We start from the raw sequence: 15,496 nt of genomic DNA on the forward strand, positions 1-15,496 counted from the left end.
GATTAATGGCCTATGAGTCTGTTGGGCGAGACCAAAGAACTCTTGTTCTTCCATACACAAAGAATACTTTGAGCGAGAAGAGAAATTCATAAATAAGCCATTTTAAGTTATACTCCATATAAAAGATACCCAAAAACATCAATCAGTTTTCAAATTCTAAAAATGCATGCTGTAAAGTGGCATCTACACACAAGACTCAATCAAAACCTGTTCAAAAAGCAGCATCCAGAAACAAGGCTTCAGTATTTAAAACAGCAAGCAGAGATATATTACAAATGTGTCAGTCCACTTTTCACTGTGCTACTGGATTAACTAGTTTCTTATTACAAAAAAAATCTATTCCAAAAGACCTTCACTATGCATAACGGAGGGAGGAGAGAACAAGCTGGCAGCCGCAGTCAAAAGGGTTGGACAGGATACAAGGCTGGAGAAAGTTGCAGAGCTGACTGGGTTGGGGACATAAAAGCAGTATACAAAATAACTGGATACATTTGTTTGGACAACAGTTTTGAATGCAATCCTTTGGGGAAATACATTCCTGGTATTCCACAGTACATCCTCAAATACTGCAGTGTTTGACAGCAGCTTAATAAGGAAGTGCACAAAGATAAAGAAGTTGACAGAAAACATGTAGACAATCTCACATTTAAACAGTAATTATAAAGCCATTGAGAACAACATCCCAAGACACTTCACAGGACCGTAATCAGAGAAAACCTGATATGGTGCCAAAGGAGGAGACATTAGGGAAGGCAACCAGAAACTTGGTCAGAGGTAGATTTTGAGCATCTTAAAAGGACAGAATGAAGTAGTAGAAAGGTTTATGGAGAAAATTGCAGAACCTAGGGCCGAGGAACAAGAGGCTAGAGTTAGAGGAATGCAGAGTTCTCAGGGGGTTACATGAGGTAGGAAGGAGAAACAACATTGAGTTCACTCCAAATTAGAGCAAAATTTACTCCAGTGAAATATCTTCTTTGTTATAAAAATATCTGTGTAATTTTCTTGTGCACAAACTGGTGCATTATTCAAGGTCTGCCAAGTTCATTACATTCAGCTGGATGAATGCTTATTAAATATTACCAGCATGATGAAATGTTCAATTTTGTAATAACAAACTGCAGTAGCTGCCATGGAACTAGTCAGTTAAGTGCAGGAGTTACACAAAGTAGTGTTTAAACTATGACTACAAATGCTTGTGATTACAATTAGATGTCTGCACATCAAGTTGTTGAATATAATCCTTTATAACAGGTGGAATGAGAGATGTAGCTGATTTTTTTCCACCTCTTTCACTCAAACTGAGGGGGAGGCATGTGAGGAGGGAATTCCAAATTTTTATGGCCTACACAGCTGAAGGGTCCACCTCCAAAAGGTGTAACAGAGGGAGGGGGAAACAAACTGGCAGCCCCTGTCAAGAGAACTGGAGAGGATGGAAGACTGGAGAAAGTGGCAGAGGTGACTGGAGTGAGGACACGAGGAATTTGCAGACCAGAATTTTAAATTCACCAAGGAGCTAAGATGGATCAGGAAGTTTGGGAGTGATGGGCAAGGAGAATTTTGCGTGGGTTGGAATACATGAGGCAGAGATTTAGATAAATTTATGGAGGGTGGCAGTCACAAGGAAGGCATTGAAGAAGTTGAGACTAGAAGTGAAGACAGAAGGGATAAGGGTTTCAGTGGCATTGGGAATTACAAGCAAGCAGCAGGGAGAGGGATAGAGCCAATGGAAAGGATGCAATTTTTTTGTCAGACAAATGCAACAGCTTCAACCTTGCTGATATCCAACTGTAGGGAATACTGAAATAAAAACAAAAAATTCTGTAAATACTCGGCAGGCGTGGCAACATCTGTGAAGAGAGAAACAGGGCTAATGTTTTAGGTCAATGACTTTCATCATGTACAGAATTTTGGTTCATCCGTTATTCATCAAGTAATACAGAAACACTTGTAGGTAAAGACTATATGTGGGCAGAGTAAAGGCGGAGACTGACCCTGTGTTCATGGATAATGTTACTACAATGCAGATCCTTGGAAGAACCATACAGGTGGCTGTGCAAGAGCTGGAGAAGAAGCTGTTACTGAAGATAAGCTGGCTGCTCTAGGACTGCTAAGATCAGAACCAAGCAAGGACAATTCCAATGAGATAGGCCATGTTGAGGAGGATGGAGTGATCAACTAAATCTAGAATCTGGAATTCTCACTCCCAAGAGAAAGTGGATGCTGAAGGTCAATTGAAATTTTTAGGACTGAGATTGAGGAGTTTTGGTTATGGGTATCAAGAAATATGAAACAGAGGCAGGTAAATGGAGTTGAGGAGCAGATCCACCATGATCCAATTGAGTGACAGAGCAGGCTTGAAGGGTTGAATGGTCAACTCCTGTTCCTATATTTCAGTCCTGCCTTTTCCAGAATTCAATTCTAATGCTGAACAATCAGGAGTTGGATGTATAATAGCTCACCGCTGGCTGTATAAAATCAATCACGGCTAATGGGCTGATGATACAAAGGCATTAGAGAACAAAAAGACATTCATAGTAACCCATTACCTACATCTTCCATAACCACTGAATCAATTACATGACTTTATTCACTGCTTACGGCTCACTCTTCTTAGCATTGGTACTTATCAGACAATTCACAAACAGAGAAAAAAACTCTAGCTGCAAGCAACAGAATCAGGAACAGCTGCTGCCACATAAAATAAATTGGCTAACAGTAGCTGATACACTATTTACATTCATATGCACTGTAAAGATGTCCATGCCTACTCTACTTTACTGAACATTGTTGAGAAAACAAACAGCCCAGTGCCATAATGTCTGTCTATTTCTATGGCGCTTGCAGTACCATTCAGGTCACTGAAAAACTCCTTGTTGGAAGGAGCCTATATTTCATCCTTACAAAACGTTTCAACTATGACTCTGGTTTTAATGAGACCATCCTTGTGGGTGAATTAGTACTGTCATGACACAAGCAGGAATTTGCTTGTTTGCACACATCAATTTGCTGCGCTCACACTACTGTCTGTCTGTAGCTAATGAGGTACAGCAGAGATTTACATTTATTAATAAAACGTTTAACAGAGAGAGGAGGTCGGTTACCCAGCGATGCATTTTTAACCCATGTGGAAAATATCCATCTTTTTGGTTGGATTAATCTATTCTAAATGGATTAAAAGCAGTGGCCCGGCTAGTACAAATACTGGGTGATTTCAACTGCCCATCAAGGCTCCTCAACCACCTCCCACAACAATCTTCCCTCCTTGTTCGGGGCTTTTACCACCTAAATGTGCCTGCTCCTCTGGCTATATTAAAATGATAAAATAGATGAGAAGAAAAAAGGTTAAAAAAACAATCTTTACATCTGCAAGACACCTTTGGATATTATATAACAGGCTGGCATGTGTCATCATTTTTCACTGCCACAACTTTCTTTGCACGCCCTGAATAATGAAATCACTCGCAATGCAGCAAAGGCAGTTTTAACTACGTGAACTGGCGCCCTATGCAGCCAGGAGCCACTTCCTAAGCAATTCTCCAAAGCTGGTTCCCAGTCCCACTGCCAATGAAACCACCCTGTTTATACTGCAGCTAGGACAGTGGGGAAACAGTTGCTTGCACTACTTACAATAATTTATTTAGTGTCGCAGCCTTCCCCAATGGCTGAGGGAGTTCCACACAGGGCAACAGCAGTGAAAACAAATTGCTGCCTGTTGGTCAGGCAATAGAAGCACGCCAACCAGTTTTTCTGACAGCACACCATGCTGGGGTAATGATACTTCCAGAGATGGTTGTTAAAACCACCTATAAAGATAAGTGCACCACTCTATTCACATCATGCACTTGCTGCTGACCTCCAGGATCTCCATCAGCAGCAAACTTGAATGATCACAATGCTCATACTCATTTTCTGGCTGCTAGTCAAGAAAAGAAAAAAAAGTCTTGCATATAAATAGCACTTGTCACAACCATTGGACATCTAAAAGTGTTTTATTAGCCAATGAAGTTCTTTTTGAAGCATGTTCATTGTTGTAATGTAGCACATGGTGCAAAAAATACTGTATCATTAAATACGTTGCAGAGCAAATAACAAACCATTTTTCACCTATTTTGAGGCACCAGAACATTGCATTAATAGATTTGGTTGCAGCCTTGACTTGTTTGAAGTTGAATTGGTTATTAAGCATGGCAGCCAATATGCCCAAAGGAAACTCCCACAAACAGCAGTGTAATAACCAGATAGTCTTTTTTCTGATGTTGGCTAAGGGATAAATATTGGCTAAGGGATAAATTTTGGCCAGTACAATGGGGATAACTCCCCTGCTCTTCTTCAAAATAGTGCCACGGGATCTTTTACATCTAACCAAGCAGGAAGATGAGGCCTCAGTTGAACGCCTCACCTGAAAGTCGGCACCTCTGACAGTGGAGCACTCCCTCGGTACTGCTCTTTGATTTTTGTACTCAAGCCCTGGAGTGGGAGTCTAACCGAGAAATTTGTGACTCAGAGGCAAGAGTGCTACCAGCTGAGCCATGGCTGAAACTGTGAGGTATCACAAGGTGGGAAGTATTACAAAAACCATTATACACTTCTGAGACACTTTTCCACCATCACTTTCTACAAGTTCAACCAGTCTGCTAGTTTAGGGAAATTTCTGCATAAGTTAATGATTGTGTGCAGACAAATAAACTCTATTTCAGATAGGGAGCTGTGGATTTTGCACACACCATTACTTTTCTATTCAGAGCCATTTACTGCATCTCAATCAAGAATCCACTTACACATTCAAAAAATTCAACAAATCAGCACTTTATACAAACTCTCAGATAATGAGGACAGATCGCTAGCCAAATTAGTGAATGATAAACAGCTATTTATCCTGCAAATAACATAAGAAATAGGAGCAGGAGTGGACCATAAAGCCCCTCGAGATTGCTCCACCATTCAATACAAACATGGCCGATCTTCTGCCTCAACTCTACTTTCTTGCACACCCCCCATATAAGTTGATTCCCTGAGAGATCAAAAATGTCTATCTCAGCCTTAAATATATTCAACAATGGAGTGCAGTATAATAGTCATGAAAGTAGCAAAGGGGGACAAAAGAGAAAGCTCTTGCTGGCTTGGAAGTGTTTAAAGAGCCTACAGGAACAGCTAAAGGGTGAAATTATTTTTTAAACTCACAACAATCCATGATATATTCAGAAGAGAACAGTTTCCTGTTTATATAGGTGTGTCCACTGGAGTCCAGTTAGATCGCAAATGAACCTCCAAAGACCAACTAGGTGATGCAGAGGAAGCATCTAATCCTATGTATCTGCCTTCCAGAGTATTGAAACCAAGCACATCCAATAATTAAGGAAAACAGAAACATGCCATTTGTAAACACCACAGGAATTAGGCCACTGAGCAGTTACCAGGTTGCTCTCAAATCTTATTTTTCTTTTCAGGCAGATTTCACAGCAAATGAAAAATTATTTGTGTTTATACCTTGTTACTGTTGTGCACCTATGGTAGGAATGCTGGACACTTATGACTAATTACCCAATTGCCCTGAGACTTGCAACCCCAAAGCATTGACATGTATCCTGCCTTTGCCATAAAATGGTACAGTTAAAAAGGCAAATTAAAACCAATTTTTAATGATTATTAATAGTCAACATAAGATTTCTGTTTTAATTACAGTCCCTCCCTCCAACTCCACCTTAATCACAATCACAGTAGGTTAATTGAGAGGTCTGCATAACATATTTGTTCATAATCTATACGACTACTGCTAGGAAAGTCACCCCTAACTGCCCCCACCCCATGCTTTTCTCCACATTCATATGGATATGGGTTCAAGTCCCACTCCAGGGCTTGAGTACAAGAATCAAAGCTGACACGCCAGTGCAGTACTGAGGGAATGCTGCACTGTCAGAAGTGCTGTCTTTTGGATGAGACGTTAAACTGAGGCCCCATCTGCCTGCTCAGGTGGACGTAAAAGGTCCCATGGCAGTACTTTGAAGAAGGGTTATCCCCAGTGTCCTGGCCAATATTTATCTCTCAATCAACATCTCACAAAAAAATCTGGTCATTACCACTTTGCTGTTTGTGGGGGTTTGCTGTGCACATATTGGCTGCCATGTCTCCTAAATTACAACAGCAACTACACTTTAAAAATTACTTCATTGGCTGTAAAGTGCTTTGAGGTCATGAAAAGTGCTATTTAAATACAAGCCATCCTTTTCTTTCTTTATATCTTGGTACAATGTGATTAGAGTTCAATTTTAAAAATGCTAGTGAAGAAATAAATATACTGCTGATTCATCAATTACTTTAGCCATAAAACATGACCCAAGCAAGTTATGTTGTTAGACTACTTTGCTTCATTATGATTTGCATCATTAATTTTTTTAAGTCGCAATTAGTATGGGTTTTATCAGAATGATTTCTTTAATCATTCACTATGTCACTGTTTACTCACACATTTTAAAGCCAGTTAAACTGAAAAAATCTATACCTGTATTGAGGTTTTACTTTGCCCAATTTGCAAGATATTTTATTTTAAAAATTGCAAATAAATGCAGTTAAAGCATTACCAACAACACATTAGCGCTGGCACTTTTCCACTAGCAGGAATTGTATTTCCTTCTAGTCTAGTATGGCAACAAGTGAGGCTATCAGATAAACATCTGTCGAAAGGAATCTGCTGCAAATTGTACCGCATGTGGGTCATGTCTGACCTGCACAGGTTATGCTCCAAATTATAGGAGTAGTTCTTCATAACTATCTGAAAAAAACTCTTACTACCTAAGCATCTAATGACAGGTTTTTTGATGGCTTTTGAAAAATGCCAACTCCTCCAAAAACTTATTCTGCACTTCTATTTTACTGCAGCTACTATTTATACATTTCCAACTGTGAAGTGATTAAATATCAGCCCCTACCCAAAGTGATTCATTAGTGTAAGGATTTAGTCCCAAATTTAAGGTTAATGCCCAAAACAAAAATCTTCTTTCCTTTACAGATTCTGACTGACCTGCTGTACATTCCCAGTAATTTTTTTCTGGTCAGAGTAAACCATTCAATACAAAAATGCAAAATATGAAACTAGCTGCAATTTTCCTGCTAGAGTGAGAGTTTGACATTAATATCAACTTCTGTCTCCCTCCCTCTCTCAGGAAGCAGCTCTGTAGGAAAATGGTCTTCAGTTAACGTTTTAACTGTAACCTATTTCCTTATCTTGCTTCCTTTTTTATATTGGAGGCCCTTTATGTGTGTTGGCTTCTAAGATTATTGCGTACTTTTAAAAAAAATCTTCAAACAGGCTAACTTTGTCTCCAAGCTCTGGCAAATAATGCCTTCTTTACTTTTTGGTGAATTCAACTGAGACAGGAACGAAGGCTAGTGAAATCCTAATTAAATATGAGACCACATCAGTACTTGAGCAGTTTCAACCAGAATTTTTTTAAATTTAGAAATAAACATTAAGAAAGCTGCTTCACTATAAATACACTGCAAACTCCATGCATAAGAGACTGCACAGGAACATTCTTCACAAACTGGTGTCCCAAAAATTGCTGCTATCTCAGACAGGCAAAACATAATGTTTCAGCTGCCCCATCAGAACAAAATTAACAACTCCAGTGCAATGAGAAGAAAAGAGAAATAGCTTATGTGGAATGCAAAAATGTCCTGTGGATGCCATGGAGAGTCTAAGCACCTTTAGGCTGCAGATTAGCAGCAGCCTGGTGTACTAAACTTGTGCTACACTAGCCTGGCAGTGTTTCACATTGACGGTGGTTGCCAGAAATGGCCCCACTCTCTACGGAGGGATTTAAGGGAAAGCATACAATTTGAAGTAGAATAAGTGTTAAAACCATTAGACATGGGAGGGAACATGATTCACAGAACAGCAGCAGTTTACAAAGTCTCCTTATAATGCCGCCTACACTAATGTTGCAGTGTTTAGATAAAGCCCGAACAAATAGCCCATTTATACTGTGGAACTGCTCGCACTGGGGGTGGTTGTGCACTACAATGTGGGTGCCCTTGATCCAAATTCACTCCACTTTTACCCAGAGTGCAGTCAGAGATTGGCAGCAAGAATAAAATAAATACATGTGCAATTCCAATGTTTTCCAAGAGTGTAAAGGAGCCAGTTTACATCTGCTTCCAGGATGGAGGGAATATTGGTCCTGGAGGTAAGCAATCTTGTGTGAAGTTTTGCTCCTGACCACCAGGGGTGGTCCACCAGCACCATCTCCAGAAGGCAGCTCCATCCAACAAACCACAGCACTAATTCCACATTTTAGTACACAAATTTAGTGAATCATTTTATACAAACACTATTAATATGCAAGAACAGCACAACAGTTGTTCCATTGGCTATGTGATGTTGCTACCCTTTTTGTGTTGAGGCTGCAGTTGCCGGAGGCCATCCCTAAATGCTAACCATTGAAATATTAGAAAATAGCAGAAAAAGGCAGCAGGAGGTTGTCTAATGGGGCACAACAAGGAAAGTACAAAGGATTCCAACCATATGAAACATCCTGCAAAGCACTGAATAAGCGTTCGAGCTATTAGATGTAGAAACTATACTACAATACGACAGAAAATGGGACCTTCTATTAATCTGAGTGCCAACAGGTCATCCAAACAGTAATGTGGTTGGTAATTAGCAATGTTAAACCAATGAGAAAACACAAAGATGCGTTTCTATCCGCGCATGCAATTCAAATCTTGAAATCAGTAAATGAAGTAATTCTTAAAAAGAAATGGCCATTGCAATTAAGTCCTGTAATTTTTCATACTCTATTTCAACGCAGATAACAGAATTGTCAGGTATTGAATTATTTTTCAAAATCTGTAACCTTTTGTGCAACTCTGCAAATGAATGAGAAATTGTCTGACTGCATTTTAGCAACAGAGTAAATAAAATTAGTATTCCCCATGTATTTCCAACAGGATCCAGGATTGAAATATTCCCAGTCAAACAGCTGCACTGTGAAATCCAGGAGTGGCTGCTTCATGAACACATGTAGTAAGATTTCTGCTGTTTACTTCTGTTCCTTCGAATCATAAGAATAAGCCACTCAGTTCAAAGGCAATTAGGATGGGCAACCAATGCTGACCTTGTCAGCGACGTCCACATTTCATGAAAGAATAAAGAAAAAGAGGTGGAGGTTATTTGCCTATCATGTTAAACATGTCAAGAAGTAAAATTAGTGAAATAGGTTTGACACTGGTTTTGTTTTAGATCATTTTGGGGGAAGAGGGGTTACTGAAGGGAGAAATTAGCCTTGCATCACACTAGATGGCCGGGTCAGTGAGCAGGACCGCAGAGCAGGCTTTTGTGTGTTCTTTCCATGTTAATATGGAGATGACAGTTGCTGGACATGAATATGTTTTAATCTGTCTGCTGGTTTAGAAATACAATTTCAATCTCCTCTCAGGAAAGGTTAGCGGGTATCAGTTTGACCCCAAAACCTGAAAGTCCAAATACTTTAGAGTTTGCTAAATATGTCAAACTTAGGACAATACACCCAAATGCCTCAACTTTCATTCCCCAATATCAGCTCAAAGTAGCCAACATCAACCAAGTCCTTCAGGAACATCACAGTGGAGGGATAAAAAAATGAAATCCGACATCATTTCTATTCTGCACATACCATGGTTTGATTACCCAGACAGCAAGCTGGGTTATACCCTCATTGCAACTAAAAAAGGTCTTTCTTACCCTTAAAATTAACGCAAAGTTTGCAGGAAACTGTGAACATGGAATGTCAATCCCATCACTGGAACCAATACACACAGCCAAACATGGATTGTTTCAACCCTCATTTCTGATTGCAGCACAAGTAGAAAAACAACTTGCTGTTGGAAGAGGCCAACAAACAAAGGCATCTGTGGGTTCAGCAGCTGAAGATCACAGCCTAGCCAAAGGTACCAGCACTGGCAAAATAGCATAACATGTGAAGTTGTTTGGTGTTAATTAGGCTGCAACAGATTATAAATGGGGTTATTCCTACAGCACTGACGCTGGGGGTTGACACTAAAAATCGCTATTTTGCATTAATCTAATATGTGCATTAAACACACTGACAGCAGGCCCAAGCTGTGCCACATAGGTTCATGCCTGTAATCATCCTGACAACAGAATGGCCTATTTCTCTTCTTAAGTTTCAATGTTACCAGTATTATCCATCATGTAGAAGACCTGAATAGAGGTGAGGCATCCCCAGTCAGGAAAGCCACCTTACGTCACTCTCAAAACACATCCTAACAATCTGCTTCATCGCTGTTGCATTTGCAAAGATGTTGGGCCAAGTCTTTCCACCCACCCTGACATTGGGGCAAGGCAAGATGTAAAACTCAAGTGAAAGCAACGAGATATGGAAAAAACAAGCAAGCTTTTGTGCCTGCTTTTCATTTCCGTATTAGCATAAAGTGCAGAATGCTGCTGCAGTTAGTAAATATCAGTAGAATGCTGCATCAATCTTTGGAGATTGAACAAGAAATATATATTTTAAAGATCTGATGCAAAGTACAGTCTGAATCTGTAACTTTGAAACTATTGGTTATAGCACACTGGCACCTCCCCTTAATATCATATCTAGCTTTATATCAATTGACTAGATTATGTTATGACATTAAGTAAATTACACAGAAGAAAGGGACAGAGTAAAACCACATTATACAGAACAATCTGAAAACAGGTTCCACACAATGGCAGGATGGAGTAAAGAAGAACATAAAAACAAACTGAAGGAAATGGAAAGTGACATGTACTATTGGGCAAAATAAACTCATGGAAATGGTACAAAACAAACATAAACAAATTGAAGACTTCATTCAAAGTAAAGGCACTCACAGGATGTTATTATGGGTTAGATATAAAAATCAAGGCTTCAGAACAAGTGTATAAAAAGGAAGCAGCTGCTAAACCATTCGGACAAGAATATGGAAGCCAGCTCACTAAAACTGCACAATAACAACTACCAATACGTTTGGAAATTGGAAATCTTAGACTTTGGAAAACATTTGGTACGTTTAGTGATGCCAAGACCGAAAAGATCAGATAGCAATTTTAAGTTGGTGAGCTAGGATACTTTTCTGATATTGATGAAAGCTCATGTGATTTCAATAATTAATGTCTTCATATCAGTGCATGTGGCACAAGTCAAAAAAATACTTTGAATATTTCTATTCCAGTGATTTCTAGCCAGTTGAAAATCTAGGTGTATTAAATTCTAGCCAGATGTAGCATTGTTGAAATGATTTGTCTAGAATAATGTAAGTCATCATAAATCAGAAAGGGCTACTTAAACAACACAGCACTCAGGAAAGAATTGAACTATTTGGTAACTTGAGAGACTTCAACATAAAACACCCTGCATAAATGCAAGTAATTATAAAACAATTTCTCCTCCCACAAAGGACATCAACTTCAATATAGCTTGAAAAGGTACGAAGTGAAATTTTGTGCAAATGATTGGACATTCTCAAGTGTTTCAGGTGACAAGAAACATTATTTCAAAGACTCAAGTAGTACAGAAGGAGGCCATTCAACCCATCACCCAAAATATTCTTGTATAGTCTTATTTAAATAAAAGCTTAAACGGCTTATTTCTCTTCATGAGTAGCATCTTCATGTATGAAAATGGAGACAGGAGGAGGCTGTTCATCCCCTCAAGCTTGTTTCAATAGAATCAGTTCATGATTCATCTGTACATCAACTCCATTTATCCACCTCTGCTTCATAACCCTTTACACTCTCATCTAATAAAAATCTACCAAACTCAATCATGAAAATTTCAACATTGAAATTCAACATCCACAACCTTTTGGAGGGGGAGTTCTAGATTTCCACTACCCTTTGTATGATAAAGTGCTTCCTGATTTCTCTCCTGAGTGGCTTCGCTATAAGTTTAAGATTACGCCCACTTGTCTTTGCATTCCACTACTACAGGAAATAATTTGTGTTGACTCTATCAAATTAGTTAATCATTTTAAACACCTCAATTAGATCACCCATCAACCTTCAAAACTTATGGGAACACAAGTCAAGTTTATGCAAACAGTTCTCTAAAGCTTTATTGCACTAGTTTTAGTTTACAACATCATTTCCCATACACCACCCACAATTCTACAGAAAATAGTTTGCTATTAGAGACAGTGCCAGAGAACAGCAAAGAAATCACAGCTGCACATCTGTGTTCAAAATATAACACAGAGATGGCCACCCATTCATTGCACGGAATTCTTGTACAAATTTAAATTCATTTTCTTCTTACCCCGATCAAAACAAAAGCACTTGCACGCTATTTTTCATTTTACCATTTTACTAACAAACACACAGAAAGGGTTAAAGTGCACATGCATACTCTGTATGAATGAATATTGTCATGACATGACCAAACGATGCTGTCTGTTTCACATTGATTATTTACCAAACATAAATGCAATTAGCCACATCTGGATTCCTAATTATCCACAAGTGGCTAACACAATGAACATTGGGATAAGGCAGGGTTAGAATTACTTTAAAAATTAAACATTTCACCTTAAAAGAATAGTTCACCTAAACCTCCGAACTGTTCTTTTGTGCAACATGAAATGAAAGAAACAACACTTACAATAGCTAAAGAAGGCGATAAAACCTTGATCTACAAGTAATAGGTCCACACAAATAACCAACAGCACAGGGTGCAGATGAGCACATATCAGGTGGCCCTGGATTGTACAAAAAAACACAAATGACTACCATTTATCTATGTAATATAGATCCTCAAATATGAACTAAAAGCAAATCCATTAGCTACAACCGAGCTGTCGTCTAACATTACAATTCGAGAGATTGCCATGGTTACTGATTACACCACACCTTTGTTCGGGTAGGTTAACAGCCAGAAACTGGACCATTGAAACCTTTAATCGGTAAAATACTCAACACACATAAGCAACTTACATGAAAATTACTCCACCCACTCAAAGGCCCTCAATTACTCTGAAAGCACTCTGCAGAACAGAACAGCACAAACAATGCCAGTGTAAGACACTTAGAGGGGGCAACACACAGTGCAAAAACAGAATATTACATTTACAAGGCATCTTTCATATCCCCGGGTTGTCACAAACCAGTTTACAGGCAATTATTATTTGTGTAATCGCTATTGTTCTGTAGGTAAACATGGCAGCTGCTATACATGCAGCAAGGTCCCACAAATAGCACCGGGATAAACGTCTAAATTGATTTTTGTGCTAAATATTCACCAGGACTTCAGCAGAAATTTGCTGCTTTTCTTCAAGTCGTGCCCTCAGATTACTTACATCCACCTGAGAGGGCAGACAGAGCTTTGATCTGACATCTCATCCAAAAGATGGCACCACTGATAGTGCAGCATTCCCCCAGGAGTGTCAGCCTAGATGATGTGCTCAAGTCTACAGAGCAAGGTTCTGACGCAAGAATGCTTACACTGAGCCAAAGCTGACACACAGCCACAAAAAATAAACACAGAATAAATCACCACCAAGATTTACTTGGAAAAGATGGGTCAGCACATTACAAGTTTTAATCAAATCAAGCCAGGTGCTGCGCAAGTGCATTGCTAAATGATCTTGACCATACTTGTCCCAAAAGCCGCCACGGGTTACAGATCAGCTGCCACCATCTGTTCTAATTTATTGTTAACTTTAGTTCCTCAGAAAAATTTACTAACAGTTTAAGTGCCAAAACTTCAGGAGTCGAGAAGGAAAACTAGCCTTTCAAACTAGCAAGCATTTGTAGACACACAGTCTTAAATATTTGCTACCAGTTACACTATTTGCAATAATCAAATACTTTTAATAAATTTAGCAGCCTTTATTAGTAAACTGTTCCTGCTTTCCTTTCAAATTCTTGTACAAGTCAGCATTCCTAAAGTTCTGCATACAAAAAGATTTGTTTTTAAATTTTAAAAAAAGGACCATTCACATCTATTTCCCATACTGCATTCTACACTACAAACTGCCAAGTCCTCATTTTAAAGCATCTTTTACACAGAGGAGCAATATTTTACAACACTTCAGCTTGGCTAGTAATGTGCAGGTGTGACAAGATGGCCTTTAAAAGGGTAATCAAAGAAACATTCATCAGAAATATTCAGTGCTGCTGGCCTACATAAATGGACATCGCACCTCCCTGAACCCAATACAAATGCGTACTTTCCCCTCAACCTGAAATTAGATCAGGCGCTGCAACATTTCAAACCAAATGACTGGTTTGTCCTGACAGTGGACAGTGAAACCTTCCTCTCCAATACATGCAAAGTTGCAGGGTTTCCTGCTAACTTCTGCAAAACAATATTTGGGGGTATAATTGCCTGCGCTAGGAACTTCTAAAATTAATCTGATATATATTGCAGTGTGGAGGAACAAGAGGAACAATTTGTATCAGAGAACAGGATAAATAATTTCATTTGATCAACTTTAGCTGTTTTCAATGTGAAGTACAGCAGGCTGCTTTACCTCACGCACATATTCAAAGAGGAAAGTGCACTGTCTCACCCACCCATATAAACAGAGAGCGGAGAGGGTGGGGGGGGAAGGGGGAGAGGGTGGGGGGGAGAGGGTGGGGGGGGGGGGGAGAGGGTGGGGGGGGGAGAAGGGGAGAGGGTGGGGGGGGGAGAAGGGGAGAGGGTGGGGGGGGAGAGAAGGGGAGAGGGTGGGGGGGGGAGAAGGGAGAGGGTGGGGGGAAGGGGAGAGGGTGGGGGGGGGAGAAGGGGAGAGGGTGGGGGGGGGAGAAGGGGAGAGGGTGGGGGGGGGAGAAGGGGAGAGGGTGGGGGGGGGAGAAGGGGAGAGGGTGGGGGGGGGGGAGAAGGGGAGAGGGTGGGGGGGGGAGAAGGGGAGAGGGTGGGGGGGGAGAAGGGGAGAGGGTGGGGGGGGGAGAAGGGGAGAGGGTGGGGGGGGAGGGGAGAGGGTGGGGGGGGGAGAAGGGGAGAGGGTGGGGGGGGGAGAAGGGGAGAGGGTGGGGGGGGGAGAAGGGGAGAGGGTGGGGGGGGAGAAGGGGAGAGGGGGGGGGAGAAGGGGCGAGGGGGGGGAGAAGGGGAGAGGGGGGGGAGAAGGGGAGAGGGTGGGGGGGGAGAAGGGGAGAGGGTGGGGGGGGGAGAGGGGGAGAGGGTGGGGGGGGAGAGGGGAGAGGGTGGGGGGGGAGAGGGGGAGAGGGTGGGGGGGAGAGGGGGGAAGGGTGGGGGGGGAGAGGGGGAGAGGGTGGGGGGGAGAGGGGGAGAGGGTGGGGGGGAGAGGGGGAGAGGGTGGGGGGGGAGAGGGGGAGAGGGTGGGGGGGGGGAGGGGAGAGGGTGGGGGGGGAGAGGGGGAGAGGGTGGGGGGAGAGGGGAGAGGGTGGGGGGGAGAGGGTGGGGGGGAGAGGGTGGGGGGGGAGAGGGGGGTGGGGGGGAGGGGGGAGAGGGTGGGGAGGGGGAGAGGGGGGGGGGGGGGGGTGGGGGGGGGGGATGGGAGGGTGGGGGGGGGAGAGGGG

General features: G+C 41.4%; 1 protein-coding gene across 1 annotated transcript in view; it reads right to left on the bottom strand.

The window, feature by feature from the left end:
* LOC144676458 (uncharacterized protein C16orf52 homolog B) overlaps positions 1 to 13,403 on the bottom strand; it is a 72,987-nt gene extending 59,584 nt beyond the window's left edge. Inside the window, exon 1 of the mRNA XM_078536873.1 lies at positions 13,312 to 13,403. Coding sequence (XP_078392999.1) covers positions 13,312 to 13,354 — 43 coding nt within the window. The 5' untranslated portion in view covers positions 13,355 to 13,403. The remainder of the gene's footprint in view (positions 1 to 13,311) is intronic.
* Positions 13,404 to 15,496: the final 2,093 nt, after the last annotated feature.

Source organism: Cetorhinus maximus, unplaced genomic scaffold, assembly GCF_964194155.1.
Source record: "Cetorhinus maximus unplaced genomic scaffold, sCetMax3.hap1.1 HAP1_SCAFFOLD_1620, whole genome shotgun sequence".
Taxonomy (NCBI): Eukaryota; Metazoa; Chordata; class Chondrichthyes; order Lamniformes; family Cetorhinidae; genus Cetorhinus; species Cetorhinus maximus.